Below are 20,169 nucleotides of genomic sequence, written 5' to 3' on the forward strand. Positions count from 1 at the left end.
GTGTGTGTGTTACATATATAAATATATCTATAATTTCCTACCCTCAGCCCTTATAATTGGAATTGTCAATTCAGATACACGATATAAAAGAGGCTGCTGGAGGACAGATGTTTGATTTTCAAGGGGACTGAAATCCTGTGCTAAAGTTAACATTTGAAAAAATTGGAGATATTTGGCAAGAAGAAAAAAACCTCAAGAAATTTTGATAGCTGTGTTCAGATATTTCAGACACATGGTGTAGTGAAGAGGGAGCATGACTCAAATGTTGATGAAAAATGCTATTTACAAGAAGTCGTTAGTTCATTCAAAATGCTAAAGGAGCCCAATGATAAATGAACTTCTTTAGGATAATTAGTCATTCTTTTGGCTCTCTTTGAATTCTTGAACACCTTCCAACATTTGGGGAGTTTTCTAAATTGTGAAACCTGCATCCTCAGAGTAGTAGCCAAAAACCCTTTGTCACAGCTTCCCTTGATGTTAGCATGCACATATCCCTTAGATCCATCTGATTGGAAGCCAACGTGAAACCACCATGTTGGAGACTGCCAATTTGGAGCCAAGAGAGTGCCTGCAGGAAAGCCATCCCAGAGAAACCCTGAAGAGGCAGTCAGCTTTGGGAAGCAACAACACATTTGCTTCTGCTCCAGTGTCCTGAGGAGCCTGTGCCCAATGGTATCAACAGTAGGGTTTCCACATGAGCAATCCAGCACTAATATTACTCTGCTGCCTGCACGGCCTCCCTTGCGGGTTCCCGGGACTCTCCTGAAGATTCTGTGAGTTGTCTGATATCCTTGGTAAATTTCTTTTCTGCTTAAACCCTCTGGAATAGGCTCCGTTGTACCTTATCACAATAAATACTGGCTTAGCAGCTAATTGGTGTGGATTTTTAAAGAGATTAGTGTTTGCATTATGTGGAAAGTTGAATTATCTCTGATGTCACTCTCAAATTTATGATTCTATGAATAAAAGTGGTAAGGGATGGAATATAGGAAAACTCGGTGAGTAAATTTGACTAGTGTCCTATAAACAACATGGAATTACTTTTCCACTATAGGTGATTTAAAAACTTAAAGGAGAGGAGTGCCTGGCTGGCTCAGTTGGTAGATCATGCAACTCTTGATTTCAGAGTTGTGAGTTCACACCCCATGTTGGGTGCAGAGATTACTTAAAATTAAAAACTTTAAGGGGCGCCTAGGTGGCTCAGGAGTTTGAGCTTCTGCCTTTGGCTCAGGTCATGATTTCAGAGTCCTGGGATAGAAATCAGCATCAAGCTCCCTTCTCAGTGGGGAGCCTGCTTGACCCTTTCCCTCTGCCCCTCACTTGTTCTCTCTCCCTCTAAAAAAATTTTAAAAGTTAAAAATAATAAAAAATAAAAACCTTAAGGGGAACCTGGGTGGTTCAGTCAGTTTAGTCTCTGACTCTTGATTTCAGATCTTGATTTTGGGGTCCTGAGTTCAAGCCCTGCATTGGGCTCCACAGTAGGTGTGGAGCCTACTTAAAAAATAAATGAATAAATAAAACATAAATAAATTTAAGTAAAAATAAACAAATGTTTAAGGGAGAGTATAGGGGAGATGGTGAGAACAAGCTTTAACTAATATACCATCATTAGTTAAATAACAAATTCTATAGGTCAATCACCCTGCCTATCCACTCAGTTCTTTTTTTACAATGCAAATATTTTGGAAAAAGCAACTTAGAACAGTTCTACTGCCTATGTTTGATTTAATCTATAAATTTAACAGTAACAAACAGGTGTGAAAAACACAAACTTGGGATGCCTGGGTGGCTCAAAGGTTGGTCCCTTTGCCTTTGGCTCAGGGTGTGATCCCGGGGTACAGGGATCAAGTCCCGCATCAGGTTCCTTGCGTGGAGCCTGCTTCTCCCTCTGCCTGTGTCTCTGCCTCTCTCTGTCTCTGTGTCTGTCATGAATAAATAAATAAAATCTTAAAAAAACACACACACACGAACTTTCTTCATTTCTCTATATATCAGGTTGCTCTCTGTTACAACTTCCATGTCAGTGGATGGCAGAAAACGCATCTCTGAGCCCTCGGTCCAGCCAGGTGTATAATTTAATCACATTCCACCCTAAAACTCCCGTGGTCATTTTTCTTGCTGCTTTACTTCTCGGATGTATCCTAAGTTTCAGGAGGCTGTCTCTATCAGTAATGAGGAGGCTCAGCACACTCTTCTCAGCTCAGTTCTTGTATGGAATTTGTTGCTGTTGTCCTCTTGAGTGTTCCCTGGGCTCAGGTGATGTGCAAATTCCCTTTCCTGATGTGGAGCCCAGCTAGCTGCCTGAGGGCCCCAGCCTGCTAAGATGTCACTCTCTTCTCCTGTTCAAAGGTAGCAGTCTACATGTCAGTCTTCAGAGGTGTGTTTTCTACCCCTGGATGACAGACTGATGCTCTCTCTGCTTCTCCCACCTCTGCCACAGAGGGCTGGGAATCTCAGACCTCCTTGATGCTACAGGGAGGCCCCTGGAAGGGGTCTTCCTTCTTCCAACCATGGGAGGCCCTAGATTTCTGGGTAATTGAACTCAGGAGTGCTGAGAATGGTCTTGAGAGAAAAAGCAAGCAGGGCTTGCTAGTTGGTGTCTAAGATAATTGATCCACCATACTATTGAGGATGGGTCTGGATTTGCCTATATATGTTTGAAACATAAGCATGATGTTTTTCTAGTTTTTAGAAAGTTGATTCCACAAAAGTACTTCTGTATGCAACTAATGAGCTAATTAATTACTTCTTGGCTCAATGGACAACATATAGCAAAGCTCTGGATGGGATGTACTTCTGTCCCACTTGAACTAATTAAATTGCATTTATCGGGATCCCTGGGTGGCGCAGCGGTTTAGCGCCTGCCTTTGGCCCAGGGTGTGATCCTGGAGACCTGGGATCGAATCCCACGTCGGGCTCCCAGTGCATGGAGCCTGCTTCTCCCTCTGCCTATGTCTCTGCCCCTCTCTCTCTCTCTCTCTCTCTGTGTGAGTATCATACATAAATAAAAAAATAAATTGCATTTATCTTTCAAAAACTTTTTAAATTTCAAAATGCTTTTTGAAAGCATTAAATAAATTAATAAATTAAATATATTAATTTCAGAAAACTTGAAAAATACGGAAAAGCTTAATACAAAAGACATAAATGTCACCTATGATCCTACCATCCAAAAATAATCCCTGTTGATACTCTAAGATGTTACCTTTCATTTATTTAGTATATATAATGTAACTGGGATCATATACAAATTGGGATCACAATATATTATTTTATAAACAGATTTTCCTCACTTCATAAAGATTTTTGAGATTTTTTCATGTCATGAAATACTCTTAAGAAATGATTCTCTTTTTTTCATATTTTTTTCTTTCTTTAAGTAATTTCTACATCGAACGTGGGGCTTGAATTCATGACCCTAAGATCAAGAGTTGCATGCTCTACCAACTGAGTCAGCCAGGCACCCCTAAAAGATGATTCTTAATGAATAGTTGTGTATCATTTCATTACATGGATGTAGTACAATTTGTTGGTCCATTTTCCTATTGCTGGACATTTAAATTGTATCCAGTTTTCTTTCTTTCTTTCTTTCTTTCTTTCTTTCTTTCTTTCTTTCTTTCTTTCTTTCTTTCTTTCTTTTTTTAAGATTTTATTTTACTAACTCATGAGAGATACAGAGCCAGCGAGAGAGAGGCGGAGGGAGAAGCAGGCTCCACGCAGGGAGCCCGACGCGGGACTCGATCCGGGGTCTCCAGGATCAGGCCCTGGGCTGCAGACGGTGCTAAACCGCTGCGCCACCGGGGCTGCCCTGTATCCAGTTTTCTTTTTTATTTATTTTTTCTTTTTTTTTAAGATTTTATTTATTTATTCATCGAGACAGAGTGAGAGAGAGAGAGAGAGAGAGAGAGGCAGAGACACAGGCAGAGGGAGAAGCAGGCTTCATGCAGGGAGCCCGACGTGGGACTCGATCCTGGGTCCCCAGGATCACGCCCTGGGCTGAAGGCGGCGCTAAACCGCTGAGCCACTCGGGCTGCCCTGTATCCAGTTTTCATTCTGATAAGTATCCTTGTGCATACATATGTGCACACTTCTCTGAAGATTTCCCTAGAATAAATTCCAAAAAATAGAAATTCGGTGTCAAAGGAAATACACTTTTTAAGGATTTATCTAATTTGTCCAATTGCTTTTGAGTAAGGGTATATCTATGTGAACCATTCACAAGGTCATAAAAGAAGAACCACTTGTACTTTTACAACATTGGGCTGTGTCATTCTTTTAAACTTCTGCTAATCAGATAAATATAAAATGGTATCTCACTGTTACTCAAATATTGTTTTTTTTTAGATTATTAGTTGAGCTCCTTTCGTCTTTGCTGACAATTCTGAGTCCTTATTATATGAATTGTCTGTTCCAGTCCTTTGCCTCTTCTTTTTTTTTTAATAAATTGGCTTTATTGAATACTAGTTTATGTACATGAAAACCCACTCATTTAAAGTTGTACAGTTGGATGAGCTTTGATAAAGACTACCACAAACATAATACAAAGCATTTCCACGTGCCTAAAAAGTTCCCTCAGGCCTTTTTTGTTTGCAGTTTCCCTGCCTATCAATTCTTGTCTCAGGCAACGACTAATCTCCTTTTGGTTACTGTGGATTAGAATTTCTCTTGTTTAGGATTTCATATGAATGGGATCATAATGTATATATTCTTTTGTGTCTGTCTTCTATCACTCGCATAATATGTTTAATATTCATTCGTGTTCTTGTACGTGTCAGTAGTTCATCCTTTTTTATTGCTAGTACTATTCCATTGTATGGATAAAGCACAATTTATTTATCCATTTATTCACTAATCTGTTAATAGATATTTGGATTGTTTCTAGTTTGGGAGTTTGTTTTTCATTTTTAGGATTTCGCTTTTAAGTCATCTCTACAGGGCGGCCCGGATGGCTCAGCGGTTTAGCACCGACTTCAGCTCAGGGCGTGATCCCAGGGTCCGGGGATCGAGTCCCAGGTCGGGCTCCTTGCATGGAACCTGCTTTTCTCTGCCTGTGTCTCTGCCTCTCTCTCTCTCTCTCTCTCTCTCTGTGTCTATGAATAAATAAATAAAATCTTTAAAAAAAAGATTAAAAAGAAAAGTCATCTCTACACCCAACATGGGACTCAAACCCACAACCCTGAGATAATGAGTTACACTCACTACTGACTGAGCCAGCCAGGTGCTCTTTTTTTTTTTAAGATTTTATTTTATTTTATTAATATTTTATTTATTTGAGAGAGATAGCATGACAGGGGTGGGGGCAGAGGGAGTGGGAGAAGCAGACTCCCCACTGAGCACAGGGCCCACAAGGGCTCCATCCCAGGACCCTGAGACCATGACCTGAGCCAAAATCAAGAGTCAGACACTTTACAGACTGAGCTATCCAAGTGCCTCTTAAGATTTTATTTTTAATAGTTGTTATTAATAAAGCTACTATGCACATTTCTGTACAAGTCTTTTTTTTTTAAAGATTGTATTTATTTATTCATGAGAGACACACAGAGAGAGGCAGAGACATAGGCAGAGGGAGAAGCAAACTCCCTGCAGGGAGCCTGATGTGGGACCTGATGCCAGGACCCTGGGATCACACCCTGAGCCAAAGGCAGACGCTCAAGTCTTTGTGTAGACAGGTTTTCCTTAGGTAAATACTTAGGATTGGAATTGATGAATCACATGATAAGTATATGTTTAACTTTCTAAAAAAAAACACCAAACAGTTGTCTTTATATGTTACATTTCCAGTTGGTCCACATCCTCTCCAATGCTTTGTATTATCAGTCCCCTTAAACGTAGTTATTCTCATGAGTATCTTGTTATGGTTATAAATTTCCATTTCCATTAAGACTAATGATATTGGGCACCCTTAATGTACTTATTGGCCAAATGAGTATCTTCTTTTAGGAAATATATCTTTGAATCCTTTGTCCATATTTTAATGACAATGAGTTATAAAAATTCTCTAAGTATTCTAGAGACAAATCATTTGTCAGATATATGGATTATGAATATTTTCTCCCAGTCTGTGGTTTGTGTCTTTAGCAGTTTAAATATTTTGTGAAGCTCAATTCACCATTTATTTATTTTTGATTTGTGCTTTTTGTATCATATTAAATCTCCTGTTAACCCAAGATAGTAAAAATTCCATCTACGATTTTAATTCTCTTTTGCCACATAACATAGTCAGAGGTTCTGGGTATTAGGATTGGACATCTTTCGAGGGCCATTATTCTGCCTACCACATATGTCCATTATCAGAATGAGGAACTGCTATTCTGTTCCTACTTTGTTGAGTGTTTTTTCTTGTAGACATCTTTATCTATTTTATTTTAAAAGTTTTTATTTGATTATAGTTGACACACATTACATTAGCTTCAGGTGTACAGCAGTGATTCAAGATCTCTATACATTATGCCATGCTCACCACAAGTGTAGTTACCATCTGTTGCCGTATAACACTATTACAATATCATTGACCGTATTTTCTATGTTGCACCTTTTGTTCCAGTGATTAATTTATTCCAAAACTGGGAAACTATATCTCGCCCTTCCCTTCACCCATTTGCTGAGTGTTTTTTTTTTTCATCAAGATACATACTATTGGGATCCCTGGGTGGCGCAGCAGTTTGGCGCCTGCCTTTGGCCCAGGGCGCGATCTTGGAGACCCGGGATCGAATCCCACGTCGGGCTCCCAGTGCATGGAGCCTGCTTCTCCCTCTCTCTCTCTCTCTGTGACTATCATAAATAAATAAAAACTAAAAAAAAAAAAAAGAAAAAAAAGATACATACTATTTACTATTTGCTAACCACTCTGTGAAGTGCTTTACATGTATTATCTCATTTAACCTTTACCTATGACATGATTATCATCTTCAATTTACAGAACAGTAACTGAGGCTTAGAAGAATGAAATGACCTCTCCTGAGTAATATAACTAATACCTAGAATTATAATTGATGGGTCTTTTGTTAAGTATATGTTCAACTTTAGGCAGAAGTAAAATTTGAACAGAAATATGTTAAAACTGAAACCCAATGTTTTAGTAACTATCAAAATAAACTTAAATTTGAATGTTCTTCAGTTTCTGCATAAGGCCATCCGCTTATCTTTTTAAATGTCTTTATTGAGACACAAATCATATACCTTAAAATTTACTAATTTAAAGTGTATAAATCAATAGCCATTAGTATGTTCTTAGAGGTGTGTATCCATCATTACAATTTTAGAACATTCTCATTGCCCCCATAAGAGAATCTATACTCCTTAGCTATTACTCTTAACTCCAATGCCCCCCAGCCTGAGACAACCACTAATCTACTGTCTCCAGACTTGCCTATTCTGAATATTTCATATAAATGGAATCATAATATGTGGTTGCTTGTAACTGGCTTATTTCACCTAGCATAATATTTTCAAGATTTATCCATGTTGTAGCATGTATCTGCACTTCATTACTTTTTATTGCCAAATAACATTCCATTATATGGACTATAACGGAAACTATTCATTAGTTGATAAACATTTAGATTACCTCCACTTTTTGGCTATTATGAATAATGTTGCTATGAATATTAGCATACAAGTTTTTGTGTGGACATATACTTCCCTTAGATATATACCTTAGAGTAAAACTGATAGATCATATATGTTTAACCATTTGAGGGACTGACATACTTTTTTCCAAAGCAGTGGCACTATTTTACATTAATGGGGGCTGTGTATGATGGTTCCAATTTCTTCACGTACTTTTTTTTTTAAGATTTTATTTATTTATTTGAGAGAGAGGGAGAGAGCATGAGCAGGGGAGAGGGGCACAGGGAGAAGGAGATGCAGACCCCCTGCTGAGCAGGGAGCCCAACATGAGGCTTGATCCAGGAACCCTGAGATCATAATCCCAGTCAAAGGCAGACACTTAACTTAACAGCCAGGCTCCTCACCTCCACATCCTTGTCAATACTTGTTATTATCTGTCTTTTCTATTACAGCTATCTTATTGTTTGTAAAGTGGTATCTCATTTTGTTTTCATTTATTTGCTTCTTTAAAAAATAAATAAGTGAGTAGATAAGTAGAATCATAACATATTTGTGATAAGTTCTAGGAAAAAAATAATCAGCATACTATAATAGAGATTGATGTGGTAGCTAAAGAACCTAGAATTGTTACATTTAAGCTGAGGTCTCAAGGATGAATTTAACCAGCCCTAAATGTGCTGGGAAAGGAATTTCTAATCAGAGAACAAGCACAGAGCCCTAGAGGTAAGAAAGAACCTGACTAATTCTAAGAACTGGGGAATAAAAGCCAGAATAATATATTGCAAGCAGGAGAGTGGCATGAGATAAGGCTGGGGAGGTAAGCAAGCGATGGTAAAGAGTTGGATTTCACCCTAAATAAAGTGGGAAGCCACAGAAAGGGTCTACACTAAACAGGACATGGTGGTGTTTGTGTTTAGAAAGATTACTGGGCAGCCCGGGTGGCTCAGTGGTTTAGCACCACCTTCAGCCCAGGGCCTGATTCTGGAGACACCGGATCGGGATCCAGTCCCACATCGGGCTCCCTGCATGGAGCCTGCTTCTCCCTCTGCCTGTGTCTCTGCCTCTCTCTCTCTCTCTCTCTCTCTCTCTGTCTCTCATGAATAAATAAATAAAATCTTTAAAAAAATAAAAAACTAAGAAATTAAAAGATTAGCTGCTCCATCATAAACCCAGTTAAGAAGTGATTACAGTTGTTCACATGAGAGATAATAGTAACTTGAATAAGAGTAGTGATAATGATGATGAAGAGAAGTACTTTCCAGCTCTACTGGAGAGGTAGAACAAGGAAGACTGGATGGGACTCGGGTGAGTGAAAGGCAAGAGTCAACAATGACATTGAAGTTTCTGGCTTTAATGATGAAGCGGATGAGGGTGTCATATAACAAAATAGAAAACCAACAAGTTAAAAATGAATTAGCAATGATATGGCATACTGGTCCTTAAGCAATGACCCTACAATATGCTTAAATAAATTCTGAGGACTTTCAATTCAGTTTTTCTGGAGTTGCCATCCATTCCTTTAGGTGTATACAACATCTGCTTCCTTGGCTATAAGTTTAATGATAATTGACTGGGTTCTGGGATTTATTTACCTTTACACTACATTTGTTGCATTACATTCTTCTCTCACTAGTATTAATTAAAATTTGAAAACATTTCGTTTCATTTCCTTTCAGATGTCTCTTCCACCTACTATTTAGATTCTGTCAACTTTTCAAGTACTTTGAAGTGTCATAAGTTAATTGAAATCAACGAAATATGCAACAACAAAATACACATCACTCATCATATTAGCATGTTAAAAAATGATTATAGCCAGTGTTGATAATGGAGACAGAGTAGGGAAAAAAGTACTCTTACACTCCGCCAATGAAGGTACAACTTGTTGCTACCTCTAACAGGACAAGTTACCAATGTGTACATACTTGAGACATTTGCACCCTTTTGACCTCAGTTATTTCTCTTTGAAAATCTTATCCTAAGAAAACATTCATTAATATGTACAAAGGTACAGCTAAAAGGTTGTTTATCATGGTACTGTTTGTAATTATGGAAATTTGGAAGGAAATCCAATGTCCAAAGATAGGGAATTGGCTTTATTAACTGCAAGATCTTCATTAGGGATTGAGCCCTCCCCGCCCGGGGTCCGACGCGCTGGGTCTCGGGGAGGCCCGGACGCGCCCTCGCAGGCTGGCGGGGAGCGGCGGGCGGCGGGGAGGGGGCTGCAGGGGCGGGAGGCGGCCCCTGGGGGCGCGCCCGGCCTCCGGCGTCCGGTCACCGCGTCCCCCCCCCCCCCCCGCCCCCCGCCTCGGCCGCATCACGGTCCTGAAGGCCGAGGGCGCCGCGCTCGACTGCTTCGAGGTGACGCTCAAAAGCGAGGAAGGGGAGGACGAGGCAGAGGCCGTGGTGGTGGCCGCAATTCCACGGCCCGAGCCGATGCTCAGAGTGGCCCAGCAGGAGAAGACCCCACCGCCGAGGCCCAGCCTGCTGGAGGCAGGCAGCCGTGGCTGTGAGGAGCCCAAGCAGCAGGTGTCTTGGGAGCAGGAGTTCCTTGCGGGAAACAGCCCCGGAGGCAGCGGGCGGGCACTGTGCATGGTGCGTGGGTCCGAAATCCGGCCCCCCCTGCCGACACGGCGCGCATGCATACCCTGGAGCAGCGGCCTCACAGCCTGGACCTGAGCCCTTCAGGGAAAAGCAACATCCTGGAGGCCTGGAGTGAGGGAGCGGCCCATTTGCAAGACATCAGAGCTGAGCAGCCTTCCTCGCCCACCTCAGACTCAGGCCAGGATGTGGAAGCTGACCCGGGCTCCGACCCAGACCCTGCCTAAACGCCAGCAGAGATCGCGGTTCTCCTCGACTCTGAGGACAACCCATCTCTCCCGAAAAGGAGCCGGCCCAGGGGACTCCGCCCCCTCGAGCTTCCTGCTGCCCCTGCCTCAGAGACAGAATAGGAAGCCCCGTGGTCAGAGATGGAAGGAGCCCCCTGGAGAAGAACCGGTCAGAAAGAAAAGAGGCAGACCCATGACCAAAAACTTGGACCTGGACCCAGACCCTGACCCAGACCCCCCATCACCTGACTCACCCACGGAGACTTTTGCTGCTCCTGCTGAGGTCCGTCACTTCACCGACGGCAGCTTCCCCCCACCCCCCGGGCTTCGTCCTCCAGCTCTTCTCTCACACACAGCTCAGGGCCTCAGACAGCAAGGACTCACCCAGAGGAGGGGTCGCTGCAGGAGGCGGCCTTCCCCAGCCAGAAAGCCCCTCTCCAGCTCCCCCTCCGGGGCTTCGCGGGACGCTGGATCTCCAGGTTATCCGCGTAGCGTACGGATGGAGGAGCCCCCGGCAGTCAGCCTCCTGCAAGATTGGTCCAAGCACCCCCAGGGCACCAAGAGTGTGGGAGGAGGTGACCCCCCAACTGGCCTGTGGTTCTGTCAGAGTCCAGCACCACCATGGGGGGGCAGCCAGAGGCAGGGAGTGGCATGTAGGTTCACGCTTTCCTGGGGAAGGAGGGGGGGGGGGAGGGGGGGAGAGGGAGGGAGGGAGGAGGCAAGGTCCCCCCTTTGGCTTATCACTCAGAGCTGCCCAGCTTGGCCACCTGATGGAGAGACTAAAACCAGGTGCCAAGGCAGGATGGAGGAGAGGATGGGGGGCAGCATCCATTGTTACTTGGGGGCACTGGAAGATGTTGACCCCTGGCAAGGCACAAGGCCAGGCCCTGGGAAGGGCAAGGCTGGCCTCAGGGCTGTCGTATGGTAGGGCATTGGGCCTGTGGAGAACACCTACCCCAATCCTTTTGCTGACCCAGACCTCTCCGTCCCCCTTCCTTCCCCCCTCTTAGCCCCCACCATTCTCCCTTGGCACAGTGCCTTACATAAGAGGTGGTCACGATGGGGTTTGAACTGAGTCCCACTACCTCGGGGGACGCCTCTCCTCCCCCACCTGTTCAGGCTCCTAAACCAGGAGGCCTCCATTACCTCTTCCCGCTCCATCCCTGCAGGAGGCCCAAGCAGACCACCTGGGGGCTTTGTTCACTCCCTCCTTTTCACTTACTTTCCTGTTGTATATATTTCCTTTGTTGACAATAAATTATTTTTTTTATTAAGAGAAAAAAAAAGATCTTCATTAAATGAAATAAAAGGCAGCATTGAAAATGTAGAAAAATATATGGTGACATTGAAAATGTTAATGCTATAAAAGTGTGTATGAAATAATATATTTTATATACAAAATGCTTAGAAAAAGGATTGTATGGATTTACATGAAGATGGTGTTTACTTCTATAGGTAATATAATAGGGTGATATTTACTTTGTTTTCTCTAATAACTATGCATTAATTTTAAGATAAGAAAAATGTTATAAATATAAAAACAACCAAAAAAATAAACAAGTCATGGGTTTCCCACTTGAGGTAGTCTCAATGAATATCATAGTTAAATGTTCTTAGTCTGAGTAAGCTAGCCCTCTTCAACAATATTTAAAACATTGAAAGTCAAATTATCAAAATAAACATAGCATTTGTACCACTCCTAGAAGGTCAACAAAACCGTTATTTAAAGAACCAACCAACCAACCAACCAAACAAACAAACAAAAAAAAACAAGACATGAATTCCTGAAACAAGATTCCAGAAACAAGAACCACAGTCTGGAAATATCCTAACCTTAGCTGCCCAAAGTGTGGATTGGAGGAATGGGTGTCTATAATTTACTAAGATTATATCACCATTGACAAAACAGTGACTGAGAAGCAGCCCTTGTGCAGCTACATCAAAACTACTCTTTTAAATTCCATTGTGGCTACTGCAAGTTGATTGCAAGGTGTCACATTCAGTAAACAACCAGAGCTGTGTGACCTATTAACTTGAACAGAGCCAAAACAAAACAGAACCATCAAAAAACTTAAGCATCAAAGGATGAATAATGTAGAGTAGCAAAAAACAATAAGTTTTCAGAGCATTGAGGTCCAAACTCAAGTCAGATCACTAGAGTCTACTTCCTAATTTTACCACTTAGTATTTCTGTGATATTTGGCAAGTGATTAACTTTTATCTGCCTCATATTCCTTATTTGTAAGTGAAAGATACGTACTCATGAGATTGTAATGAGGATTAAATGATTTAATGTAAAGCATTTACAGTACTGGAATTCCTGGTTAGCGCAGTCAGTTGGCCATCTGACTCTTAGTGTCGGCTCAGGCTGTGGTCTTGGGGTTGTGGCATCGAGCCTCGCTTTAAGCTCCACGCTCAGTGTGGAGTCTGTTTCAAATTCTGTCTCTCTCCTTCTGTCCCTCCCATCATCTCTCCCACTCTCTCTCTTTCTATCCTGAATAAACAAATCTTAAAAAAACACAAACCACTCACATAGTACTTGGCACATAGTAAGTGCCATGAAACTATTATATATCTAATTGGACTTTCAGAAGGAGAAGAGAGAGAGAGATGAATAGTGGTACTATTGGAAGAGATAGTAACTAAAATTTTCAGTGACTAAAGAAAGGCAAAAACATTGAGGTTCAGGTTACCCAATACATTCCAAGAAGCATATACAAAAAAGAAATCCATACCACTTACTCATTTCTATTTCCATTCTCTGCATATAGAAAGGCAAATATATATTAAAAGCCACTGGGGAAAAAAAAAACAGAAAAATCATCTTCAAAGAAATGAAGCTCATTTCTCAACAGCAACTAGAAAACAAAAGACTGGAATATCTTCAATGTGCTGAAAATTTTTTAAACATTTATTTACTTGAGAAAGAGAGAGAGAGAGAAGGAATCTTCCTTCCAAAGGAAAGAGAAAAAGAATGAAGAAAGATGATCAGAGTATAAAGGCCTTGTGGGACACCATCAAACTGACCAAATACATATTATGGAAATCGAGAAGGAGGAGAGAGAGAAAGGGACAGAGAAATTGTTTGATGAAATAATGGCTGGGAATGTGGAGCTCTAGAAGAGGGAGTTGAAGAACCCGAGAAGGAGTTCACCAACTGACTTGAGAAGGTAAGCACATCCAACTGCTAACATGAGCCTGACAAAATCAGTTGATCTGCGTAGCTACCACTTATGTGGGGCCACAGCTAACTGTCTAGGGGCCTCTGTTGGTTGACAGGGTTTGCAAATAGGAAGAACAGCTAAAGGCAAACCATAGGACCACCAGGAGAAGCTGGAACCCATTGCATTTGTCAATCACCACATCTAAGAAGAGGCTCACAGTGCAATGGCTACTGCTTCACTTCTTTACAAATCTTGTACAAACTATTCTTTTGAGAAACTCTAACCTGAAGACATATAGGAATATGAATTCAGGAATCATAGTTCCAACTTAACTGAATGGATCCAGTACAAATGATCACATCCCTGAAATCTTTGTCCAACTGTCTCTTTCTCAATTTTGCATATTCTGACCATCCAGTTTTTATTTTTATTTATTTTTAAATAAAGATTTGTTTATTTATTTATTTATTCATGAGAGACACAGACTGAGACAGAGAAGGGGAGACATAGGCAGAGGGAGAAGCAGGCTCCTCGCAGGGAGCCCTATGCGGGACTCGATCGGGAATCCCAGGATCATGACCTGAGCAGAAGGCAGGTGCCCAACCGCTGAGCCACCCAGGCATCCCATCCAATTTTTTAAAATTTAAATTCAATTAGGCAACATATAGCACATTAGTTTCAGATACAGTGTTCCACAATTTATTATTGAACAATAATATAGTGTTCAACAATTTATTATTGAATTTATTGTTATTGTGTATAACACCCACTGCTTATCACATCATATGCCCTCCTTAATGCTCATCACCCAATTACCCATTCCCTCATCCACCTCCCCTCTAGCAACCCTCAGTTTGTTTCCAGAGTTTAGTCTCATGGTTTGTCTCCCTCTTTGATTCTTTTCCATTCAGTTTTCCCTTCCTTCCCCAAAGATTCTCTGTGCTTTCTTAAATTTCACATATGAGTGGAAACCATATGATAATGGTCTTTCTCTGACTGACTTGTTTCACTTATCATAATACCCTTCAGGTCCATCCATATTGGTGTACATGGTATGTATTCATCTTTTCCAATGGCTAATATTCCATTATATATCCATATCCATATTACATCTTTTCTATCCATTCATCTGTCGATGGACATCTCTGCTCTTTCCACAGTTTGGCTATCGTGGACATTGGTGCTATGAACATTGGGGTGGAGGTGACCCTTCGGTTTGTATCTTTGGGGCAGATACGTTTGTATCTTTGGGGTAGATACTTAGTAGAGCAATTGCTGAGTCATAGGGTAGCTCTATCTTTAACTTCTTGAAGAATATCCATACCATTTTCCAGAGTGGCTGTACCAGATTGCATTCTCACTAACAGTGTAAGAGGGTTTCCCTTTCTCCACATCCTTGCCAACATTTGTTGTTTCCTGTCTTAGTAATTTTCAGCATTCTGACTGTTGTAAGGTAGTATCTCATTGTGGTTTTTAAAAAATATTTTATTTATTTATTCATGAGAAACACACACAGAGAGGCAGAGACACAGGCAGAGGGAGAAGCAGGCTCCATGCAGGAAGCTCGATGTGGCACTCGATCCTGCGACTATAGGATCACGCCCTGAGGCAAAGGTGGTAGCTCAACCGCTGAGCCACCCAGGCGTCCCTCATTGTGGTTTTGATTTGTATTTCCCTGATGCCAAGTGATGTTGAGCATTTTTTTTCCTGTAGCTGGTGGCCATTTGTATGTTTTCTTTGGAGAATTGTCCGTTCATGTTTTCTTCCCATTTCTTGACTGTGTTGTTTTTTGGGTGCTGAGTTGGTAAGTTCTTTATAGATCTAGGATACTAGCCCTTTATCTGTCATTTGCAAGTATCTTCTCTCATTCCCTAAGTTGCCTTTTAGTTTTGTTTACTGTTTCCCTTGCTGTGCAGCTTTTAATCTGGATGAAGTTCCAATACTACATTTTTGCTTTTGTTTCCATTGCCCTTGGACACATGTCTGGCAAGAAGTTGCTGTGACTGAGGTCAAAGATGTTGCCGAGTCCTTCTCTAGGATTTTGATAAATTCCTGTCTCACATTTAGGTCTTCCATTCATCTTTAGTTTGTCTTTGTGTACATTATAAAAAAATGATCCAGTTTCATTCTTCTGACCATCCTATATTAAATTGCAAGTCATCTCACCTCTTTTGCATGCCAACCCTTCCTCGACTGCCTTTAAATGGTGGTGTTCCGGAGAGTACCATTCTTGGCACTCCTTTCACTCACCACATTCTTCCTGGGGAATCTCATCTGTACTCATAAATGCAATTACCAACCATACACTGATGATTATAGTGCTTTATCTCCAGTTCAGAACTCTGTGCACTGGGTCCTTATTACCAAAGAATAACTAGACAGCTCCATCTGCATGTTCTTAAACTAATGGTGTTCAAAACTTTCCCCTCACCCCACACCAGGTCCTCTTCTGTTTCCTCACTTGACAAATAACACTTCCAACCACCTAAACAACAAACATGAAGTCACAGCAGACTCTTTCCTCTTCCTTACTCCCAATCTCTTTCCATTGATCACTAAATCCTGTGGATTCTTTTTTTTAAAGGTATTTATTTATTTGAGAGTAAGAGAGAGCATGAGTGGGGGGAGGGGTAAAGGGAAAGGGAGAAGCAGACTCTCCAATGAGCAGGGAGCCCTACGTGGGGCTCAATTCCAAGACCCTGAGATCATGACCTGAGCAGAAAGCAGATGTTTAACCAACCAGGCACCCCAGTCCTGTGGATTGTTAAACTTAATATATCCCATATATGTTTCCTCTTTTCCCATCTCCAGTTCTGCAACCCTAGTCCAAGACTTCTATTTCTCTGGAAGTGTCATACAAGTCTCTGCTCTCAAAGTGAAAATACCCACTACTGTGGATATTTTAAAGTAATAATTCTAACAGGGTTAACTGATATGTCATTCCTTTGTTCTAATTCCTTTAATGGTTCCTCCAACACTTCCAGAAAAAAAAAGCTAATCCTTTGAATAGCACGCAAGATTCATGATCTCTTCTTTACCTATTCATGCAATCTCATCTGTAGCCATTCTCTCCCATGAGAGGTAAGCTCCAAGTTAACTAAATGACTTCCGGTTCTCCAAGTCCATTGAATGATCTCTGGAATGTTATGACCCAAGCTGTTAGCCCCACCACCACCTCTTTGCCTGTAAGTTTTTACTCCTCCTTTAAATACCAACTGAGTTGTTACCTTCTATATCTATATAAAAAAAAAAATCAATATTCCCTTTTACTTGGCCATGCCTTCCCATTGCTCTACTACTGGTACATCATGCATCTCTGCAAGTCTGTCTCATGCGACACCCTCAAAACCTCTCCCTCCAAACTGGAAGCCACAGTTACATAGCTTGGGTATTACATTTAAGCATATTTACTTAAACATTTAAAAATGTGGGTAGGTGTGTAAACTTGGATAAGTTTATCAATAGACGGGGCCTTGTAATGAAAAGAGCACTGGACTAGAAGTCAGGAGATCTGAATACTATCCCAATTCTGTTCCTTCCTTACCTTTTCTGGCCTCCGTTGTCTCCCTCATACAGAAATGTGGCTAGCCTACAGCCCCAGTCTCTGGGTGGCAATTTTACAACAATTGATACAATTTACAATATCTGTTTTTTTATTACCATCCAACCCAGTCCCTTTCCATCCACACGTGACTCTCAGAGACGATATATTAATTAACTGAAAGCCTATTACAATCAACTAATGACTAAAAGCAACACGACTTCGGTACCTAGACCGGGTCTGACCTCTAGGAACGTTCCTAGTTCCACTATTCTTTAGCCCATCCCGTTAACAAGACGGAAGAAACGAGTAAAGAAAAGCCGCGAGAGAAGAGACGTAAACAACAGCAGCGAAGAAGGCAGGGGAAGCCGGAGATCCCACGAATTAGAAGCGAACTTCCGGTCCTTGCGTCAACTTCCGGAATCAACAAGGGGAGACCCAATCAGAACCTTTCTCCAGGAGCCAATGGGAGAGCACATTACAAAGAGCCAATCGGAGGGCCGCTGTCATTGTTATGGTCCTGTCAGGGCGCCGGCGTCGTGGTGCCCAGGGCGGTCGCAGCCTGAGGGACTTCGGCGGGGCAGGCCCCGGAGCGGCTCGTCTCCGGCCTCGCTCCCAGCCCGCTCCTCCCGGCTCGCGGGCCTCACGGTAGGGTGCGCGTGCGGGCCGGTGCCGCGGCCGCCTTGGGGCCTGGGCCCAGCCGCACAGGGGCCGCGAGATGCAGCCGCCGGGCCCGCCCCCGGCGTATTCCCCCTCGAACGGGGACTTCACCTTTGTCTCCTCGGCCGACGCGGAAGGTGAGGCTGCGCCCCTGGGGGCCGGACCCCCGCCCCGCCCCCTCCCCACCCCCCAGCCCTCCGGGGGACGCGGGGTCCGACGCGGCGGGCCCTTCCTCGGGCCGAGGCGGTTGCGGCCGGGTGGGGACCGCAGCCCTCCGCGCCTGCCGGGCGGTCGGAGCGGCCTGAGCGGGGCCGGGGGGCGGGGCCGGGGGCGGGGGGGGGGGGACGGGAGGGGGGTCCCAAATGACTCATTTGGCCTCCGGCTCTTCCCCGCACCTCAGATGGGCCCACGCAACCGTACGATTTCATTTCTGCCCTGACTTGCTGTTATTCCAAAAAGGGGCGGTTTAATTGGCCGGGGAATAGGTGTCAGAGAATGAAAACCGAGTAGGGCAGCTGTGTCCCTCTTATCTATCCACGGACAACCCTACGCTGCAATTAGAGTACAGACTTCCCTCGGGGAGTTGCTGGGTGGGTTGGTTGGTTTTTGATGGACACTGACCTCCTGTCTGCGTCCCACTTTTCTTCCTATTTTACATACAGCGTTTGACCTCAATATTGAGAGAAGTGGGCTTGAAGTATGTCTGAAACTTCTTGTAATACAGTTGGATTGTTCTCAAGGGCTTCTGCGTAGTTCCTTGTACTGTCGCGAGGAACCAGTTGTGCGGGAGAGATCGTTCTACATCCCAGGAAAAGTTTGTTTTCCTCCTTTTCTCTGCTCGTTACCAGGCTCTTGGTAACCCGAATCTTTCTCTGCCAGTCAGTTTCAGATTTTACTCTTAGACTGTGTACACCAGGCTTACTGCCCGACAAGGAAGATATAAATCATGATAAAGCTGTAGAAATTTCGGTCTAGAGAAGAACCTAGCGTTTGCTCAGAAATCTGGTTTCAGAGTGCATCAGTTAGTATAGCTTGTTTTGCTTTCCTTGTTTTGATTTCTGAGTGGCGTTGTTTAAAAAACCAATATGACACTGTATGTTAACTTAAACTTGAATAGTATTATAGTTTTGGTTATAAATTAAAATGGAAATTTAAATTTATATTTATCATGGAGAAGATAGCCGATACATTTATTTATTTTGCTTTTTTCTAAATTTTTAAAAAAGATTTTATTTGAGAGAGAGAGAGAGAGGAATAGAGAAGCAGAATCTCCAATGAGCTGTGAGCGCACGTGGGGCTCCATCCCGGGACTGTGGCCTCATGAGCTGAGCTGAAGGCAGATGGGTTGACCGACTGAGCCACCCAGGCACCCCTGATACATTTATTTTATTTTTATTATTATTTTTAGATTTATTTGTTAATGAGAGACAGAGAAACAGAGAGAGAGAGAGAGAGAGAGGCAGAGACACAGGCAGAGGGAGAAGCAGGCTCCATGTAGGGAGCCCGACGTGGGACTCCATCCCCGGGTCTCCAGGATCACCCCTGGGCTGAAGGCAGGCGCCAAACCGCTGAGCCACCTGGGCTGCCCTATTTTAAAGTTAATATGAGTATTTGGTGAAATATAGCAACCCAAAATATTTCCGTTTGTTTAATCTAAATTTGATAGCATAGTGTTTCGGGAGGAATATCAACTTTAACTTACTAGACCTTAAAGAAAAATTGTCTATCATTGTTCAAACTTATGTATTTATGTGTGTATGTTTCTTACCCACAACCTACCCACCCCCAAGCCCCAGAATAACCTTTCTTAAATACACCTTAAAAAAAAACAAACAGAGTGATACAACAAGCTTACCCATTGACTCTATATACTAAGAAACCCGGAATAAGTAAACCTAACCTAAGGAATATAAGGTTTATTTGAACTTCTCCATTTAGCTTTTAAGGATACGTGGACTCCCTATATATTTGAAGAGGTACAGACAAAGATAGATATACTTATAATAATACTGTCAGGTGTATAACATTGTACAGTTTCAATTTACAGAGTATTTTAAGCAGATGACTTGTTTGGTCTTATAAGAATTCTGTTGAGCATCAGCTGTCTTGTATTTTACGACGAAAATAAGGCTTAGAGAAGTTCAGTAACCTCCATGTGAAGGATCTGAATTAAGAGCTAATCAGAATTCTTTCCATGAAATTATGATGCTTCTTACATTTTTGTAAATTGAAGAGTGTATCTATAGTGTTAAAGAGTCCTGGGTTTGCATCCTGGCTTTGCCAGTTACTATCTATGTGCTGTTGCCGAGTTCCTTAGCCTCTCAGCTTCAGTTTTCTCTTATACAAAATGGGAATTAATCTGTAAGTGCTCAGATATTTTGCAAATGCAGAGTACTTAGTACTATAT

At 42.5% G+C, this 20,169-nt stretch overlaps 1 protein-coding gene and 1 pseudogene across 1 annotated transcript in view; both read left to right on the forward strand.

Moving 5' to 3' along the window:
* Window positions 1-9,438: 9,438 nt before the first annotated feature.
* LOC119877190 lies at window positions 9,439-11,054 on the forward strand (annotated as a pseudogene).
* Window positions 11,055-17,656: 6,602 nt separating this feature from the next.
* Window positions 17,657-20,169, forward strand: part of YIPF4 (Yip1 domain family member 4) — a 28,706-nt gene continuing 26,193 nt past the window's right edge. The window contains exon 1 of the mRNA XM_038561216.1: window positions 17,657-17,899. Coding sequence (XP_038417144.1) covers window positions 17,821-17,899 — 79 coding nt within the window. The 5' untranslated portion in view covers window positions 17,657-17,820. The remainder of the gene's footprint in view (window positions 17,900-20,169) is intronic.

This window comes from Canis lupus, chromosome 17, assembly GCF_011100685.1.
Source record: "Canis lupus familiaris isolate Mischka breed German Shepherd chromosome 17, alternate assembly UU_Cfam_GSD_1.0, whole genome shotgun sequence".
In the NCBI taxonomy this organism is placed as follows: Eukaryota; Metazoa; Chordata; class Mammalia; order Carnivora; family Canidae; genus Canis; species Canis lupus.